The sequence below is a fragment of the Dermacentor albipictus genome, chromosome 3 (genome assembly GCF_038994185.2).
Source record: "Dermacentor albipictus isolate Rhodes 1998 colony chromosome 3, USDA_Dalb.pri_finalv2, whole genome shotgun sequence".
Taxonomy (NCBI): Eukaryota; Metazoa; Arthropoda; class Arachnida; order Ixodida; family Ixodidae; genus Dermacentor; species Dermacentor albipictus.
In genome coordinates, this window is record NC_091823.1 from 81,309,034 (window position 1) to 81,329,267 (window position 20,234).

The window sequence follows — 20,234 nt, forward strand, 5'->3', positions numbered from 1 at the left end:
ATCTATTCTACGGTGATTGCTCATTCAAATACTCTCCCGCAGTCAAGCAGTGCGTCGAGGTAATAAATTATCAGATAATGTTGCCGACTAATTAAACTACCAAAGTGCTCGCCATTTCATAACTACCAACGAGGGAGTTCCCACTGCCACACTGTTTGCGGCACAGCGTGTTTTGCCTTCCACGCCCATTTACGTCGGGATATAGGACAGGCGCATCACTAGTTCCAACTCTCGCTATGTATTTCGCAAAAACATTACCACCCCCCACATTGTTGCACATTTACTTACCATGACCATTTCACAAGTGGACTGTTTCACACTTGACGGACAAAGTCTCCCGTTGCAGGCCAACGTACATGAAAGTGTACCACTGCACGAGCGGCACCCTTCAGCAACACACGTGGGCTGATGTGGTTGAAGCGACACAGAGAGCAGGCTTGCGATATCCACTGCCAGATGCCAGCTTCTTCCCCACGATGTTCGCGACCAACAGCCAGCTGCGGTACAACATCCATCTCCATTGCCTGCGTTATCTGCCTGCGAGCGCCGCAGACTTGGCCTTGAAGTTGATGAGGAGGAAGCCAAGGTTGGTATCACCTAACGTGGTCCCCCGCGCGTTTTGCTACGCTAATAATTAATGGCATTAACGTCGGTGAGACGAAGTAACTAGTATTACGTTAGAGTGGTCGTTAGGATATATACGTGATGAGACTGCCGTTCGAGCTTTCTTTTTCTCTTTCTTTTCTTCTTTCACTTATCGGCAACCACAATAGCCAGGACATAAGAGAAAGTGTGTGAAAAAAGTAACCTTACTAAGCGTACACTCAAACTCGAACGGATGCCATCAAGGCTGTTCTTTCCAGTGCCACGAATATTACTGAAAAATATACGTTTAATCCAACTCAGACTTGATGAATAATGAAGATGTTATACTCCTGCTACTTAAGCGAGTGCGGTGTCCACTTTATGAGGTCTTGGTGGCAGACTCAAGAGAAGTAGTGCGAAAAAAAATCCACGTTCGCTCCTAATTGGCTACAGCGTTGCAGCATGCGAGATTCCATACGCTGCCCCTTTGATCCTGCTGCCTTGAAGCCGTGATAGCTCTTGCCTGCCGAGTTTATTGACTGTAAGGGACATGAACTGGGCAATCACATTCTGACTCAAAATATGTAAATAAGAAATGTCTCAAAGCCCAGTCAGCTTCCCCTGCGATAATATGAGGGTCGACAAAGCTTTTAAGCGTTCAAAGAATGAACACGGAAGTCGTATGAGAATGAAGACTTCCATTCCTTCCATATTTTAATTTAGCCCTTTCACCGCAACTTCTTCTTGCGAAACTTGATCAATTAATATCGTCGCTAATAAGTAAGGCTCGTAAGTAGGGCGCAATAAACCCAACCAAATGCCTAGCGGCTGATATAGTATTTAATTATTGTTTAGACTATAATCTACACGGTTGTGCAGGAGCAGTCTGGGGATAGCCGCGATGTGCTCAGAAGGACTCCGAATGATTAGCCTACACTTAGTTCGCATGACAACTGTCATAAAATCTTGCCGCAGTGCGATAGTATATGGCGAACATAATATTTGGTCGACAACCACGAGCTCGCGGGTATAATGGCTAGATATTTTTGTTTGTTTTTTCATTCTTCTTTATTCCGCAGGTTCGTGCAACTTTACAAGAATGTTCGCAAACGCATGGACGTTGTACAGTACTTCACGACTCACGGATGGCTGTTCAGAACGAACAACGTCGTGGGACTTGCACGTGAGCTCTCTCCCAAGGATAAACAGGCACGTCTAAATATGGATAATGTATGCTTAGCGCTGAAATGTAAACTGGGCCCTATAACGTAAAACTATATTTCAATATGTTTTTATTCCAATGTCCTGGCGTCAAATTTGCCTAACCGCCGACGCAAGCATCGGATGGTCACCCGCAGGGTTGTCTGAAGAGACCAATCGAACGCTCTCCCCGTTCATAGGAGTTCACGTTTGTTTGCTTACGCCCAGCCAAGTTCTTTTTCCACTCATTGTGCCTGATAACCAAAGATGCCCGATAGATGGATGGATGGATGGATGGATGGATGGATGGATGGATGGATGGATGGATGGATGGATGGATGGATGGATGGATGGATGGATGGATGGATGGATGGATGGATGGATGGATGGATGGATGGATGGATGGATGGATGGATGGATGGATGGATGGATGGATGGATGGATGGATGGATGGATGGATGGATGGATTATGTATGTATGTATGTATGTATGTATGTATGTATGTATGTATGTATGTATGTATGTATGTATGTATGTATGTATGTATGTATGTATGTATGTTATGAGCGTCCCCTTTGGAACGGGTGGGTCGCACCACCAAGCTCTTGCTATTATAGTAACTAATGTCCTACCTAGGCTAAAAATGGAAAAAAGAAAAAAAGCTATGAACTCCCACAATTAAATTTTCTGACCCCCTATTGCGAACTTTGCTTTTTTACGTCTCCGTTTTTTGTTGTTTCCCAACTTTTCTTTCACCAATCTTCCAATCGCCTTTTACCAATGCCTATTGCGGACATGTTTACTTTTCCCCTGCTCTCGCTGAAACCAAGGGCTTCAAGAAGGCCAGTGGTGCCTAAATCGACCACTGGGCAGATGTCTTCATATTCTGATGAAACATGCTCCATCGTTTCTCTAGCTTTACCGCAGCAAGCGCACTGGCCTCTAAACGCGCCGTCTAGCAGTTGCCTCACTACCCCCCCCCCCAACAGCGTTCCCCTCCCCAGTCAGCCACCTCTGATTCTCCCTCTGTCAATAACAGATTTCATTATCATTTTTTTTTTCAGTTATTCAACATTGACATGCGGAGCCTGGACTGGCAATCATACTGGGATCAATACTTCTTGGGAATCCGGAAGTATCTTTTCAACGCGAAAGATTCGGAGCTTCCAAACGCACGAAGCCGTTTGAGATGGTGAGTACATTTGTAAATGCAAACTATGGCTTTGTGTGCTGTCCGAGTCGTCAAAAGGCGGCTTTAAACATAACCTGTTAAGGAGAAGTGCAGTTTCTCTCTCTGTCTCTCTGTCTCTATTGAACATTGTGTCAAGAAGATATGAAATTATTTTACGCATATCGGTCAATAAATGTGTAATTCGGCCAATCACTGCATGATTTCATCAAGATCTTAGGTGCTCCAAAACGATTGTAACAAATCAATTGCATGCCTTCGATGGACAAAACAAAATTATTTTTGTTTGGTATTTTGGTATTGGTATTGGTACAACATTGGTATTTTTCAGACCAACAATCTGCCCGATAACTTCATTCCAAGATCCTTACAGAAAAACGCTAATACTCTGGCGTTCGCGCGTAAGAGAAATTTATTTTTACGAAATCGCGGCGAGCTTTTTATAATTCTAGGATTGTGTCACTTTTTATTGGTGTAAAACTGTTGAAGCTTCAATCTGGAAATGAAAAAGACATTAAAACCTATTCTTTTCGTTATCAACAAACTACAATTACCTTTTTGCTTGTTTGTGAATGTCGTGACCTGCATAATAATGTATGCATTAGCTTCATTTTAGACAATTTATTCTATACTAGTTTTCTTACCTCATACCCACATAAGTACGTTTCTATGTAGACATGCGTTTATTATATATATATATATATATATATATATATATATATATATATATATATATATATATATATATATATATATATATATATATATATATATATATATATGTAGTCCTGGTCGAGGAAATCACGCTGGCAAGGTAGTACAATGAAGAAAAAGAGTACGACGTACGTTGAATATGCACAGTATATGTGACTGACGCTTCGGCTGGTGGACCCGCGTTTGACAAAGGCTGGTCCACCAGCCGAAACGTCAGTCAAATAGTCTGGGCCTATTCAACGTACGTCGCACTCTTTTTCTTCATTATATATATATATATATATATATATATATATATATATATATATATATATATATATATATATATATATATATATATATATATATATATCCAAAATTGTTTAATGTATATTATTACACTGCTTTGTGCTGATGTCAAAGTTTCTTTTATATTGCATTTCTTTAAGTGCATTATTTGCTACCTTTCTTTTCTTTTCTATCGACATAGATTTTGTATTTATTTTTTAAACGTACATTGCTCAAGAGGTTCCGATGCATTTCATAACTATAGGACCCTTTTCTGAGAAAAAGATTCATTATGAGAGAGAAGCTGAGAGGTTGGCCTGAACTACTATTATGAACTACTGTGTTCTAACCTGCTACACAGGGTTAAGGTATGGAGAAAGGCGAACAAATGCATAGGAAGAAATTGAACATAATGATGAGAAAAGACATGAATAAAACAAATTTACCTCAAACCCCTACTACAGTCGTATGAGCAGTTCCCTACTTCTAAAAAAAAAACCACAATGACCTTCATGGCCTGACCCGCGCAGTATTTTGGCAATGAACCTAAAGGAAGCTTCTGACAAAGTGGCCGGTTATTGATGAGTGCGAAAGATCCCTCTTTAAATTGTCTTTCACGCAATTGCAGCGGGCACACACACAGAGAACACGATCTATATAGTCTGCTTCTCACAGTCCGGGCTGTCCGCACGGCCAATAAGATGGCGATAGCATAGCGTAAAGACCGCACCAAGTCTGTCAGTGCATAAGGCTCGCATGGCTTCTTTGGGCGTTACACGGTCTACTGAATCGATGCTCGGGATCAAGTGAACGAAGGCGGCGATGACATGTCTTCTGGCTGAGACCAGTGATTTGCTTCAGCGACTTGCATGATGTAGAATAGAAAAACGTCGGCGTACGCCCTTGTAAATGGGACAGAAATGCAATCTGAATCGCGTAGATCCAATGTTGCTTCTGCATCGGAGAGCTCATTTTCAGCAACACCGCAGTGTACAGTAACCTAATGAAGTATTATACGGTACCCATTTAGAAAAAAAAACAATCATTAGGGGTTTGATGTGATTAAACTACGATCTGATTATGAGGCACGCCGTTGTGGGGGGCTCCAGATTAATTGTGACCAACCGTGGTGTTCACCCAAAGCACAGTACACGGGCGTGCTTTCGCATTTCATCCCCACCCATCTGCGGCTGGGATTCGATCCAGCAACCTCATGCTTAGCATGCACAGTAACATAGCCGCTAAGCCACCACGGCGTGTGTTGTCCATTTCGCCAGGTGGGCTAAAGAAGGCAGAGAAGTCAGCCTGAAGCGCCAAAATACAGTTACTTCGTGAGCAAGCGGCATTCCATTTCTGTTATGCACCTTGATTCACAATAATCATTTTTGTCCTTTTCAAAAACTGATCGCACTGTGTCCAAAGCGTTAAAGGTGTACTTTTGATCAGGTATAACCTGAGAAACATATTGTAGAGGAAAAGAAGAAAAAAAAAAGGGGGGGGGGGGGGGGGGGCTTCTTTGGTCCATCCTTTATCTATAGGCCCTTCTATCTCTTCGTGGCTACCTGCAAAATTATCACAAGCAACCTACACACTAGTACACTATACAAGCAGCACATGCAGGCATTTGCGTGCTTGAGAACGTTTATATAGGTCAATTACTCACAAGGGGACCCTAAACAGGAGAAAAAAAAATTTATAAGTACACAAATTAAATGCGGCACGTACGGCAGGCATTGCCAAATAATGACCGGTAGCATTATCCCATCCGCGAAAATCGTTGAAAGGCCTGCAAGTGTTGCACTCTACCGGTGCTAACATATGGTGCAGAAACTGGCTAGGTTAATGACTGAGAAGAAGGACCGCGCAGTGAGCGATGGAATGAAAAAAGTCCCAGTTTCGCCCGAACGGCGAAGCATCGATTGCGATAGCAAAGCAGTGGACAGCTATGCGAAGTAAGGATAGTAGATTTATCGGCCGTATAAACCTGGAAACATTCGCTTAATAATTGAATTAACTAGCATGATGTCAGCGCGCACAAGCACACATGAACGTATCACACTCGATGATCGCGGGCACTCGCTGTCAAAGCGCTGGTGTGAGCAGGGTTGCCAGGTCTTTCGGAAAAAAACGTAGCTGAAAAATTCTGAAATGTAGCCAAAGAAGTCGCCAACTGCGGCAAAAGTTTTAATTGATAGTCCAACAGGTAGCCATGTTGCAACAAACCAACAATTGCCAATTTTGGACGCGAGAATAATGAAGAAAAAATCGAAAAAGACTTGTAGCTTACTGCTTCGCTGATGGCAAACCAAAACAACAGAACAAAAGAAATGTTACCACATATTATTGTATCATATATTACCATGATGACCAGCTGACGTTCTTTGATAATTTTCGTGCTCTCTGATAGCCGAAGCGGTGTCGCCTGTTACAGTACAATAAACTCGCTTCAAGCCGTCCTTGGGGGACAGTGTTTCGGTCACTACCTATACCAATTATCACCGCCAAAATGTAGAGCCAGAAATTAGCCAAGTCGCCAAGCTCGATTTTCGGTCACCAGAAGCCTCTAAAAGTCGCCAAATTGGCGACAAATCGCCAAAGCTGGCAACCATGGGTGCGAACAAGCCCGGCGGCAGCAGCGAGCGAAGTGGCCTTCGTACCGCATATCGTTTCAACGCAAGAGGGGCTACAACACAGCGCTCACGAAGGCATGATCCGTCTACGTATTCCTTCCAAGAAACGACGCACACGACCGCGCGGCCGTGAAAAGTACGCACTTGGTTGGCGGAGTCGAAGCCGCCCTCCCCACTCGCTTTGCCTGCGCGCGAGATTAAGCTGCAATCGTCAGTTCCCCTTGCGTCCGGTCGCAAAATGCGCGGTTGCTGCCGGGGCATGAAGTCGGGTCCTCCCTCCCATCGCCCCAGGGCCTTACGCGCGACGAAAGACGGCGCGTTGCTTTCCGCTTTCTTCCTTCGGCTACGTTCACACTTCGGAAACCGCAAGCGGACGGAAAAGCCAAAGCGGCCGGATAATCTTTTTCGCGCATGTACAAAACGGTCACATTTGTTTCGCCACTGCAGCGGAAACCACTTCCGCTTTCGCCCACATCTATCTAGTTTGCGTACGTTTGTCCGCGTGGTGGCACTGTTCATCACACTATTTCAAGACATGCGTTCATTCATTGACCCATCAGTTACTAAAAGCTAACATTTCGCGCATTGGACGGTGTCGTACGTTTTTAACTTTCGTCTACCATGGAAGATAAACAAGACATAGTTTCGATAGCTTTAGCTAGTTGCTTTTCCTAAACATAGACAATGAGAAACGGAAAATGTTAAATTTTACGACCGGATGTTTACATGTGATTGCAGCTTCCGGTAAAGCGGAACGTCTTTCCGCTTCGCCCGCTCCAGACCAAGTATGAGCGCAGCCAAAAGTGCCCCAGATTGAGCCGCCATCGTCGCCTACCCTCGCATGCTTTAACCCGCACATACATCACATGACGCGCGGCGACGGTGTTATCGCCCGGCTTTATACGGCACATCATGGCGACGGCGACTGCAAAAATGCGCCTGGAGTGTCCATGTAATTCCTATCGCAATAATATGGTAAGCGTAACGCTAAGAGGCAGGGATGCAGTGGTACAGATTAGAGAAAAACTAGGGGTAGCCTATATTCTAGTTGACATTGGGAGGAAGCTTTAGCTCAGCCCAAACTACAACGCCGCCTATTCAAATACATGTAAAACGCAGAAACGCTTTTCTAAGCTAACCACGGGGCGATATTAATGAAGTTTGATGCATTTGAGAGAGAAAGTTACATTCTAGGGACTGTTGTAATTTCGATTTAGCGTCTGAATTTTTTCACTTAAGTTTTCAAAACTTGGTAAGTTTGAAAAAAATTGAAGCACGAAGTTTACGAATTCGTAGCTCTGCACCTTGAACAAATATCGTAGTTCGGTAAACTCTATTCGTTAGAGTGTCCAAAGCGGACAAATTTGATATGTCAATTTATATATTACGTGAATTTTTCGCGTACACCAGAAGAGCTTTGCGAAAGCTCTGCTCAAAAATTAGAGGTCTATTTGAAAGCCATATGTATCAATTTTGTCCGTTTATATGTACCATTAGGTGCAATTTACAGAATTGTGTTATCTTTTCTCATTGCTGAATTTCAGAGTTTTAAACTCTATAGTTTGGTTCTATGGCGATTTGTGATTTCTGGCAATTTTTATTAAAATATTCATGGCGTAAATCAAAAATTCGCAACCAACAGCCAAAAACACAAATAACTCCATTACATCAGATATTCGTTACACGCATACACGTCTAACACAGCTATAGAGAAATATTTAACTTAGTTGTAACCGGTACCTCATTATAGCCGTTTTCGTTATATCGAATGGCGGACAATTCATTAGCACATTAGCACAATTCATTAGGCTGGCCATCCAACATTTTGCACACGAAGTGTACTAAACGTCCAACTAATAATATTTGGGGTTTTACGTGCCAAAACCACTTTCTGATTATGAGGCACGCCGTAGTGGAGGACTCCGGAAATTTTGACCACCTGGGGTTCTTTAACGTGCACCTAAATCTAAGCACACGGGTGTTTTTCGCATTTCGCCCCCATCGAAATGCGGCCGCCGTGGCCGGGATTCGATCCCGCGACCTCGTGCTCAGCAGCCCAACACCATAGCCACTGAGCAACCACGGCGGGTATAAACGTCCAACTGGCGTTTACGCGGGAGATTTCGCATTTGCTGTCCCACAAAAAACAAGCCCAGCCATTGTAGGCGTGTATCACACGTGCGTATGCAATTCCAAGCAAGGATACACGATGCACGATCCCAAAATCTTCTCACACCTCGAGAAATTGCCATGCAGTACAACTTCATATTGACAAAGCCAACATGAAAATAATGGCGTACGTAATGCAACCTTGATAATAATTTTCATTTTGTCGAAAAAAAAATATTCACCAACCATTACATTTACCGAAACATTTAGTGCAGGACAAGCGGCGCTCTCGCCCACGTCAAGGCTAGACCAAATAGACACTGGATGTTAAATACATATGAAGAAATTCATCATTTTGCCACCCGTTCCCATGGAGTTTCAGGGACCTATTGTGAGATTATTTGTATTATGAGACAGAGAGAGAGAGAGAGCGTAAACTTTATTTCCAAAGCAATAAGATTCGAGTCCGGCGTCTTTTTGTATTATGAGCTTTTAATCATTTTCCCACTTCATACAACCAACTCAATGCCCTAGTTCTGCCTGCTGATCACAAGGTCAAAGGTTCAATTCCAGACAGCGGCAGCTACATTTCAGTAAATACAGGATGCTTATGCATTTGTGTGCCGCTCTTTTGTTGCGCATTAAACCGAACCTTGTTATAGTGAAGTCGCACATCGAACACGGAAATGTTTTCGTTACGTCTGATATCGGCGAAAACAAATATTACAAACCCTTCCCGTAGCGGAAAAGATAGGTAAGAGAACCTTGTCCTGCGCGCACCTGACCTTCGTCATGGTCAAGTAAACCACAGATAACGGTGCCGGATTGCTTCGTGCCCCCGCTCCCTCAGCTCGGCATCTTTTTCTCGTTGCTGTCGGATTGCCTGAGCTCGGGCGGCTCTAAAGGCGTGTTTATATAGTCCGATGTTATCGGCGCGTGGGCGAGCGTCGTTAGACGCCGGGCGCGTCGGAGCGCGTTGGCCGCGTCCGGTTACGTTGGCGGCGCCAGTGCGTCGAGCCACCTATAGTTTCCTTTTATGGCTATTAGCCATTTTTGGCAATTTTCACTATAATGTTGACGATGTAAATCGAAAATTCGCAACCAACAGTCACTAGATTATAACTCTTTTTCTTTTAAATGCAACAAACAATCAAATTTAGTGCAGTGGTTTCCGAGAAAAAATTGGCCGGGGCTTAGCTAAGGTTAAGCCTGGATATCTCGAAACGAAAAGGTTCGGTGATGCTTATGGTTTAGCTTATGGTTATGCTTTATGATTTAGCCTATGGTTATGCTTACGGTTTAGCTTATGGTTAGGCTTTATGATTTAGACTATGGATATGCTTACGGTTTAACTTATGGATATGCTTATGGTTTAAGTTATGGATATGCTTACGGTTTAGCTTATGGTTATGCTTTATGATTTAGCCTATGGTTATGCTTACGGTTTCACTTATGGATGTGCTTTGGTTAGCTTATGGTTATGCTATACGTGTGCCTTGTGTAGTTATGCTAATTGCTTATCAATGATATATACCATAAGTTATGCAGGATTATTAAACTTCTTTATTCATCATTGTTGGGCACATTGTCTTGCGATTTCTGTACAGCCATAAACACAGCTCTCGGTATCGGTAGTATCACTCTCTTCTTTTTCCGTGTTGAATGCGCACGCCTATTCTCTGGCAAGCGGTTATATAGTCGGCCTCCGCGATAAGCACGCGCTTGTAGCGAACGTCAAATGATGACGCATTGCGCGCGGCAGTGGCCATCTGCGCAGACTCCCAACACGTTTACGGAGCCGATTCCGACATACGCCGGCTGGCGCGAAGCGCGACTAGCGACTAGCGTAGTGAAGTTTTTCGCCTCAAAACAATTTCTTCTTTCCCATGTATTTGGACAGCAGGCGCCGAGCTAAAGATTCCTTTTAAGAGGGAAAAATGGAGTTAGGCAGGTCTTGTAATGCGTACGGCAGTTAACCGGTGGACCATTAGAGTTACATAATGGTGCCAAGAGAAGGTAAGCGCAACCGAAGACACCAGAGAATTAGATGGTCTGATGAAAATGAATTTGCAGGCATAGATAGGAGTCAGCTAGTGCAAAACAGGGGTAATTAGAGATCGCTGGGAGAGGCTTCCGTCCTGCAGTGCACATAAACATAGCTTATTATTATTACTCTTGTTGTTGTTGTTGTTGTTGTTGTTGTTGTTGTTGTTGTTGTTGTTGTTGTTGTTGTTGTTGTTGTTGTTGTTGTTGTTGTTGTTGTAGAAGTGGATATGAAAAATTAAGAGTGCTCCGTCACCGAAATCAGAAAATCATACAGATGTAACGAATACATGTCTTCAAGAGAGAGACAGAAGAGAGGGGAAAGGCAGCGTGGTTAATCAGAGGGTGGGAACATCCGGTTTGCTTCCCTACGCTGGGGAGAAAGGGGAGGGGAGGTAAAGTGATAGGAAAGTGAAGACATAAAAAAAATTAAACTAGCACAGATACAGAATCATAGTCGGTTAGTGACACCGCATAATACTACCGTCCTCTAGTATTTTCAACTATCACAGTAATGTCTTCAAGTATTTTCAATAAGCAAATATGGGAGAAAAAAGCTTCTGTGCTTCCTATAACTTCAGTTTAGCACAAGAAATTTACTCAGCAGAGACTTTGTTAATCAATTATTGTGGTTCGTTCCTTGAAAAAAAGGGCAAAAGAAATAACAAGATATGGCTGAAAAGTAAGAGGAAGTGTTACGGTCGGTGTAACCGTGTTCCGTCCTACTGATGAATATGAAATTAAAGGAAAAGCATATCGCACCGAAATTCAGAAATATGGTGACACAAAAATGTTTAATCGAAGTTCGTACATTTCACAGCTAAAGCGCCGTGAAGTTGCCTTGGAGCTTGACCGCCTCACTGACCATGAAACGATTTAGGTGTCTGGAACGGCTATTCAGCGTAAACAGTGCGCACGTATCCCCGTAAGTGGCAGCTTGGCTACATACATTCTTCACATAATTTAGGTCAATACATTTTTACTAGCTTCGACCGAATGCCGAATAGTATTGTTCTACTCCAAATTATAATTATTTGACACATTTTCTTCTGTTTGTGACATATATGCAAGGAGCTTCATAGAAGGATGTCTTACATGTGACTACGACAAAAATAACAGTAGACATTAAGTGTACAGAGACCAGTCGAATTACATATGATAATAAATATTTCCATGCATCAGCGCAAGAACTGAACAAAGGAAGGCACGACAGGCAACGACAATTTTCTTTATCCTTCGCAGGCTCTACGCCATGCGGTTGTCCTTACAGGCGCTCCTGCTTGCTTCAGCGTGTCGACTGCTGACGACGCCGACAGCGTGGAACCTCGGCACCACAGCGATGCTGCTTGGTCGAAAGACATGTGAAACGCTGCTAGTTCCATTAGGCCTGCCACTGAAACTGTGACAGGCAACGTAGCTCCTATGCCTCAGAGGAACTAATACACGCTTTCGTGGAAAGTCTGTAGACCTGTTTCTATATAAGTCCAGAGAATATATATGAGCAAGCTGTCTATATACTTACGACCTCGTAAATCATGTGTGCTGGCTACATTCAAGGGTTGTTCAAAACAATATACTATGAATTAGAAATTGACTAAATGAAATGAAGTTGGCTGCTTTCAGCAAACACTCTATAAATTTTGCATACACGCACAAGCCCACAGAAGGCAAAGTGTACACAATCTTGAGACCTTCTAAATTCACTGCTATAAGGAATAGCTTCGTCGGCATAGAACTGCTCTGGGATCTGTCCCATCAACTTTCGTGCCAGGTTGTATAAACACGAGACTCCGTTGTCTACACAATCCATAGCCACTGCAGAACATATCGCAGCAGGAGGCGCACTTCATGAGTCCGACGCTTGCGGCTATAGGGTAAAGCCATTGGTCGCACTTTATCCCCTGCTATACGAAAGAAAATGATAAGAAGCACCAAGCTACAGGCATGATGACCAAAGAGAAGCTGTGCAGTCACATAAAGTGAGCCTTGTAGCCTCTTCAATGGTACGCCTTACGCTAGTCACAAGCCCTACATGTATTGCGATGGCATCTGAGTGCATGCATGAACGAGGCCAGTGGAGAAGACGTTCATGACTTGAGAACATGGTAAAAAAAGTTATTGTCCAACTAGCCCCTGCCTTCCTTTTTTTACGGATAATTTCTCCTTCAGCAATTCAGCAGTTCGAGAATATCGCATTTATGCCATACATTGATACTTGGGTGCATGTGTCAAAGATGATGCGATCCCTATTACCCGAGCCCGACAAACAACATCACAGTATAGTGCTTAGCCCTCTTTAATCCCTGCACTTGCTGTGCCAGAAACAGTGGAAACCTCCCTTAAATTTCACGCTTCAGGGTAACACTATGATTACGCCAATGGCCATTCATGGAAGCTAGTTCCGACGCACAGCGGCCACGCGAGTGCCCACGCAGTTGGAGCAGCAATCAAATCTGGACGCCGCGCTCGCTTGGACTGCTTCGCACACATCTTGCTAAAGGGCAGATTTAACGGCGAAACTCGGGACACGGGGACAACCAGGAAGGAGTGCTAAGAATAAGCAAATGCTTCGTTTCCAGAAGCGGCATATAAATGCGCGTGGCTTCTAATAATAAATCTAATCTTTATACCATCAAAGCTATTCACTGCCTGATTTGCTTATTTCTTTCGTCTTTCATTATAGCATTATTGTGCAATCGTTGAAGATTGTCCGCACTGACCGTGGCGTAGGGAGTGACCGCCACTCCCAACATCGGCCTTACAGTACATCTGCACCTCGGTGGAGCGCCGAAAGGGTGCGCCGCCGTCTGAGGTAAGCAATCGCCACTGAAAGCCGAACGCACGCTTCGTTCTCGAGAGCTCTCCAATGCGATAGTCCATGAGCGAAGTCACATGTATTCTTTTATGCGAAGCATATTACGAGAGCTCAACCCAGCTCCTCAGGCGCGGCGGTGTCGCCTTCAATACCACGTGACACCGTGACGTCACGGGAGAAACGGGGCTCCAACTCGCGCCGTCGCTCGCGGCGTCGCGGCGGTATTGGCCTCGAGCTCCACCACTGGAAAAGCTGGCGCCACCGTCGGCGTGACGTGCTAGGAGGGATCACGTGGACATAGCGGCCGCGTCGGCTGCTTCGGGCGCGCCGAAGCGAGCTGAAAACGAGCTTAAATTCCCCCGTACGCTGCGGTTTTCATTTAGTGGCGAAATTTTCACGCTTCGAGTGTCTCCTTTACAACGCTTGAAAGCACTACAATAGGTAGTGGCTGCCTTTGAAGGCGCGCGACATGGTAGGCTACTGCTCGGTGCCGCCGGGCCGGACGCACGTAACGGAGGCCGGTGTCAGCCTTATTCGCACGTAGCCGCAGGACAAGAAGCTGTGTGAAGCTTGGCTCGCGAAACATAAAACCGGCAAACAGTCATCGGCTACAACTCGGGTATGCAGCAAGCACAGACGCAAGGAAGATTTCTGCTACGGCGCCCGGTCTGCGATGTTCTGGAAACGCGCACTGAGACGCTCGCCCCGAGTCCGCTGCCCGACTAATGTCATGACGGTTTAGTCTATGAACTTGTCGATACTATAGATACTGGCAAGTTCAGTGGAGTGGAAAGGCAGCGGTAAGAAGCACATTTAAAGAAAGCATGGCATATGGTCATGTTTGTGTTATGAATTAATGCACTGGATTACAAAAAAGGAGCAGCGGGAAATGGCACGCTGAGAACGCCGATAAACATACAGTGCGACGCAACTCGAGAAATAGTATTGAAAGGTTAAAGAATTTAGAAGAAAAAAAGATTGAATCGTCGCGACGGCACATCACAGTGCCGTAGGCGTCGAAGTCTCTACAATGACATTATTTTTGAACAGCTCTGATAGCGCCCACGCAACAATGGTTGCTTGTATACTGTCAAATACTCATATTCTGCGGCCTTACGCTCACGGCACGGTGCGAAAACGCGCGCGCGCAGAAAGCGACACAGTGCGCGGACAAGCATGCAGACGCGCAGTCGGTCGCTGCGAATCTGCGCGATCGCTGCATTGAGGCTTCATTCTATTGCGCTCCATTTAGTTATACAAACACTATAAGAACATATTTTACATAGCTTGCTCTCAGCGTTTACCTACCTTTCACGCAAGAAGCCGGTTCGGGAGACTCCATTGCGACGACCGCGCGCAGTGGCGTTCACTGTACGTATTCGGTAAAGAGATAGCGGCTGTAAACGATTGTGTGCTTTCAGTTTGCCCAAGATTATTATTTAGACAGTAAGAAACTTCTCTCGTTTCGAAAGTACTTACAGAAATGTCCGGGAGAGCTCGCGCGTGGTGTTTTCAGTGAGCGCTGACAGCAAAACCTATGAGGAACGCGCCACGTGATCCCTCATACTACGCCAGCGAGGCGCTTCCGATAGAGGGCGACTCCGTAACTCCTCGCCGCCAATATAAGCAGCTGCGCTTGCCTCTGCTAGACACTCACGAGGTGAGATGCCTCCTGGAGACAGAGCTTCTCGTTGGAATGAGAAGCGAAGGTTGCGGCGTGCTACAGAGACTGACTTTCTAGGTGGCTTTGGCTCAACTCTTGCAAGATGGGTTGGGTGGGAATCGAACCAGGGTCTCCGGAGTGTGAGACGGAGACGCTACCACTGAGCCATGAGTACGATGCTTCAAAGACGTACAAAAGCGCCTCTAGTGAATGCGGTGTTGCCTTAGAAACGAGCTGTTTCTAAGGCTCAGGCGTGCGTCGTTTGCTCAGGCGCACATTTCGTTGCCGCGCCGAACGCTGCGTTGCTCGACGCTCACCGCGTCCAATACGGGGCGCGTAGTCGCTGCGCCGTAGTCCATTGTCTTACACCCCTTGGCGGGTCGACGGGAACATTGTTGCGTTCCACTCTTGAAGGCGAAGCAGAGTAACGCATGAGTTGTTTCTTCGTCTAGCCGAACCAAATATAGCCAAGCAACAGCAGTTCACCAGGCTAAACAGTGGTTCAACAACTAAAATAAAGCCTAGTATGCTTCGCATCCTGTGCTTAACCTTAGCTAAGCCACAGCCATTTTTTTAATATTTTTTTGAAAAGTTGCCACCACTTTTCTGCATCAGGAGTTTTCTAGACACTTCCGGAGATCCCGGAAGTAGGACTGTCAAAATGCGGGCCGATGTGCGATACTTGTGTGCCCTGGGCCCCCGATACGATGTGTGCCCTGGGGCCACTTGTCACCGTGCGTGATGCCTCGGTAATATTGTCACGTACGAGTTTGTGCCGCTGTGGACAAAAGGACGTTGGGAGGTCGAGAGAAGGTTGAGGTGTCTCGACTATCAGTAGATGGTGTTACCCTGACTACTGAGCTACAACCTTGTACCTGTATATATTGTGAATACATATATTTTCTTCTCGTAACATTTTGGTGGACGTGCGGGGTACTCTCGCCACAAGCCGGCCTTGGATCTTCGCAGCGGGCGTCACATCGGTTCCGCTGTTATGGCTACTGACGCTGCCTCTGCCGCTCCGACACCAGCGGAAGTAGTGCTAACCCAGCTACGTCGCCTGAGAATCTTCATCGGCACTGGTAACGTCGACGTCGAAGACTGACGGACGTCGTATGAACACGTCGGTAAGCACAACAAGTGGAATGCCCTACTTTTGTTGGCCAACGTGATTTTTTACTTGGGAGGAACCGCGAAGGTATGGTTCGAGACGCATGAAGCCGACAATAGAAGCTGAGACTCCTGGAAGGAAAAGCTACGCGATCTTTTTGAAAGACCTGTGGGACGTCAAATGGAGGCCAAGCAAGAGCTAGCGTCTCGTGCCCAGACATCAACCGAATCGTAGGTCGCGTATATTCAAGACGTTCTGGCTCTCTGCCGTAAAGCGGACGCGGACATGCTGGAGGCCGATAAGGTTGGACACATATTGGAGGGCATCGCGGACGATGCATTGAACCTCCTGCTTTACAGGAGCTGCTCAACGGTTGAGTCCATCATGAAGGAATGCCGGAATGTTGAGCAAGTGAAGAGCAAACGCATCGTACAACACTTCGACCGACTTCCGAATACGGCTGCCACTTCCTCCTGAAACGACCCTCCGGCATCAGATAACGACCTTCCGGCCTCACATCCGCCTACAACGCCAAGCTTGACTTAGGTCATCTGTCACGAACTTGAGGCTATGGCTCCAAGTTCTCACGTCCCCCACACGCTTGACAACATGACCATCTCACTCAATGCAGCTGTTGTCCGCCAAGAAATTGCAAACATTGACATCCAGTCTGCCGTCAACCCACGTCCCACCCCTACCGCTCCTGTCATTGCCTCTGCTGCACCTCGACAGTCGTTCCCGAATCGTTATCGGAACCCCTCTGAGTGGCGAACACCGGATGACAGGCCAATTTGCTTTGCTTGCTCCCGCGTCGGTCACATATCCCGCCACTGCCGTAGTAGCCGCTGGTACTCCTCGCCTTGACCATTTGCTGATCGCTGCTTCGACCGAGACCCTCGGCCTCTGTCGCCCCTCTCTGAACCACACCATGCCGGCCTTCCCTCTCGGCGAAACACGACTAGGCGCTCACCCTCGCCGCAACGCCGTCAGTCCAGTTCAACTACACCTCGACGTCCCTCGTTCCCGTCTTACGCGGGCCGCTTTTCGGGAAACTAAGCAATTCAGCCCCCGGAGGTGAGGCTGCATTGACGATTCAGACCGCAAAACCTCTGCTGACCCCTGCTGCTCGACTGAACCTTGTTGAAACTCTTGTTGATGATGTGCCCATTCAAGCACTCATCGATACTGGCGCTCAGGTGTCGGTTATGCGATCAGATCTTCGTAGGCGTCTCCGTAAAATCCTGACACCTGCCGAGTCGCCTGCTGTCCGAGTAGCTAATGTCAGTACAACAGCCGTGATGGGTATGTGCGCCGGCCATGTTACCATTGCCCGGCGCCCAGTTTAGTCCTATTCACTGTACTGGCTCAGTGTCCCCACGAAGTGATTCTTGGAATAGACTTTCCGATTGCCCATTCAGCACTTATTGACTGTGGAACTGGCCCCCTTCGCCTTGAACTGCCCCAATACTCCGCCGACCCGACCGACGACCACAAGTCCTGACTTCGTTCTACTGAATTCGTTCGACTGCAACCTGATGCTGCGAATTACGTCCTCATGTCGCCTTCTCCCCCACGTCGATATGGTCCTTACATGGTGTCCCCACTTTGCGACGTCCTCCTGGCCCGTCAAATAGCGCTATCATCCTCAATTGTAACTCTTGTCAACACTCAAGCGTGGTTTCCTCTTCTGAACTTTGGTTCGTGTTTGCAAGTACTTTCTGAGAGTGTATCTCTCGCTGTGCTGTCCCCTTTGGAGGACTGTCGAGTAGCTGCTTATACGCCCGAACCACGATTCGACACTGCTGCAGCTTCTGCCCCTCCTACTTCACGCAACGACAAGTTTACACGAATGATAGCTACTGATTAACGACTTGCTTACGCTGACGCCGTTCGCCGCATTCTAATGTCCTATGAAGACATCTTTGATTTCGGCAATTGCCCGCTAGGTCGAACGCGTGTCGTCACCCATCCAATCCACACCGGTGACGCTCCTTCTATATACCGCCGGCCCTACCTTGTGTCTGCGGCTGAGCGCCAGGTGATCCAAACGGAGCTCAACAAAATGCTCTCCAAAAATATTATCGAGCCTTCCTGCAGTCCGTGAGCGTCACCTGTCGTTTTTGTTAAACAGAAGGACAATAGCTGGAGAATTTGTATCGATTGCGGTCACCTCAATAAGATTACCAAAAAATGCGTGCATCCGCTTCCGCGTATTGATGACGCGCTGGACTGCTTACACGGTGCCAGTTATTTTTCGTCGATTGATTTCCGTTCTAGCTACTGGCGAATCGCAGTGGATGAACGAGATCGCGAAAAGACTGCCTTCGTCATCCCAGATGGTCTCTCCCAATTTAAAGTGATGCCTTTCGGACCGTGCAACGCCCCTGCTACCTTCGAGCGCATGATTGCCTCTCTTCAGCGCGGATTCAAATGGACCACATGCCACTGCTACCTTAATGACGTCATTGTTCTTTCACCGACGTTTGAGAGCCACCTCCACCGACACTCAGCTATCCTTGCTGTTCTTCGACGAGCTGGCCTACAGCTCAATTCAGCAAAATGTCATTTCGGCCACCGCCAAACACTAGTATTTGGTCACTTGGTTGACGCTGCTGGCGTCCAGCCTGATCCTGATAAATTTCTTGCCGTTTGTGAGTTTCCACTTCCGCGTTCTTCTACCGATGTCCAAAGTTTCCTAGGGCTGTGTTCCTATTTTCGGCGATTTATCCAGAAGTTTGCTGAAATCTCTCGTCCTCTCACAGACCTCCTCAAGAAGGACACCACTTTTCGTTGGGGAACCGACCAGGCTGCAGCATTTGCAACGCTTATTAGTCGCCTTATCACTCCATTCGTGTTGGGTCATTTTGATCCGCAAGCCTGCGCAAAAGTTCGCACTGATGCCCGCGGCCATAGTATTGGCGCTATCTTCTCCCAACGACAGCGGGACACCAATCGCGCTATCGCGTTTGCTAGCCGTCTTCTTTCAGCACCAGAGCGCAACTACTCCATAACAGAACGTGAATGCTTGGCCCTTGTTTGGTCCATTGCTAAGTTCCGCCCTTACCTGTTCGGTTGGCATTCACCCGACGTGACAGATCATCAAGCCTTATTTTGGCTATCCTCACTCAGAGACCCGACAGGCCGTCTTGGCCGCTGGGCTTTACGCCTGCAAGAGTACACCTTTCCCGTGTACTGCAAATCTGGGCGGCTACATAAGGACGCCGACTGCCTCTCCCGCAATCCTGTCGACCATACCGATGGCACCGAAACCGATACAGATACCTGCGTTTTGTCGATCTCCGACTTCTCACGCATCACCAACGAGCGGCGTCGTAACCCATATTCGCGATCTATCATCGAACTCCTTACCTCGGAGCAGCAGCACGGTTCCCACCGTATGTTTGTTCTTCAGGACGAGACCTTATGCCGAAGCAATATGAATCCACATGGTGCTGAGCTGCTTCTCACCGTTGCCCAGTTACACGATGTGGCCACCGCTGGTCATTTGGGAGTCTCCCATACGTACGACCGTGTGCACAGGCGATTTTTCTGGCCTGGGCTATATCGCTCTGTTCGAAGTTACGTCGCTGCCTGCGAAATTTGCCAACGCCGCAAGAAACCTTCATTGTCTCCCACTGGGCACCTCCTGCCTATGGATATCCCCAGTGAGCCATTTTACCGCGTCGGCCTGGACCTTCTTGGCCTATTTCCAACTTCATCCTCGGGCAACGCGTTATGCCACAACGAGGGCCCTCCCTACGAGCTGCGCAAGTGATGTGGCTGATTTTCTCCTCCATGTAGTGATCCTACATCATGGTGCCCCACGTCAGCTATTCACTGATAGAGGCCGCTATTTTCTTTCTAAAGTTGTCTACGACCTTCTTCGCTCTTTCTCAACGTCCCACAAG

General features: G+C 46.6%; 1 protein-coding gene across 2 annotated transcripts in view; it reads left to right on the top strand.

Moving 5' to 3' along the window:
* Positions 1–12,219, top strand: part of LOC135898950 (putative fatty acyl-CoA reductase CG5065) — a 64,218-nt gene extending 51,999 nt beyond the window's left edge. For both annotated transcript variants that reach the window (XM_070535666.1, XM_070535665.1), the window contains 4 exons: positions 347–586; positions 1,665–1,794; positions 2,850–2,977; positions 11,980–12,219. In XM_070535666.1, coding sequence (XP_070391767.1) covers positions 347–586; positions 1,665–1,794; positions 2,850–2,977; positions 11,980–12,142 — 661 coding nt within the window. In that variant the 3' untranslated portion in view covers positions 12,143–12,219. The remainder of the gene's footprint in view (positions 1–346; positions 587–1,664; positions 1,795–2,849; positions 2,978–11,979) is intronic.
* The last annotated feature ends 8,015 nt before the right edge of the window (positions 12,220–20,234 follow it).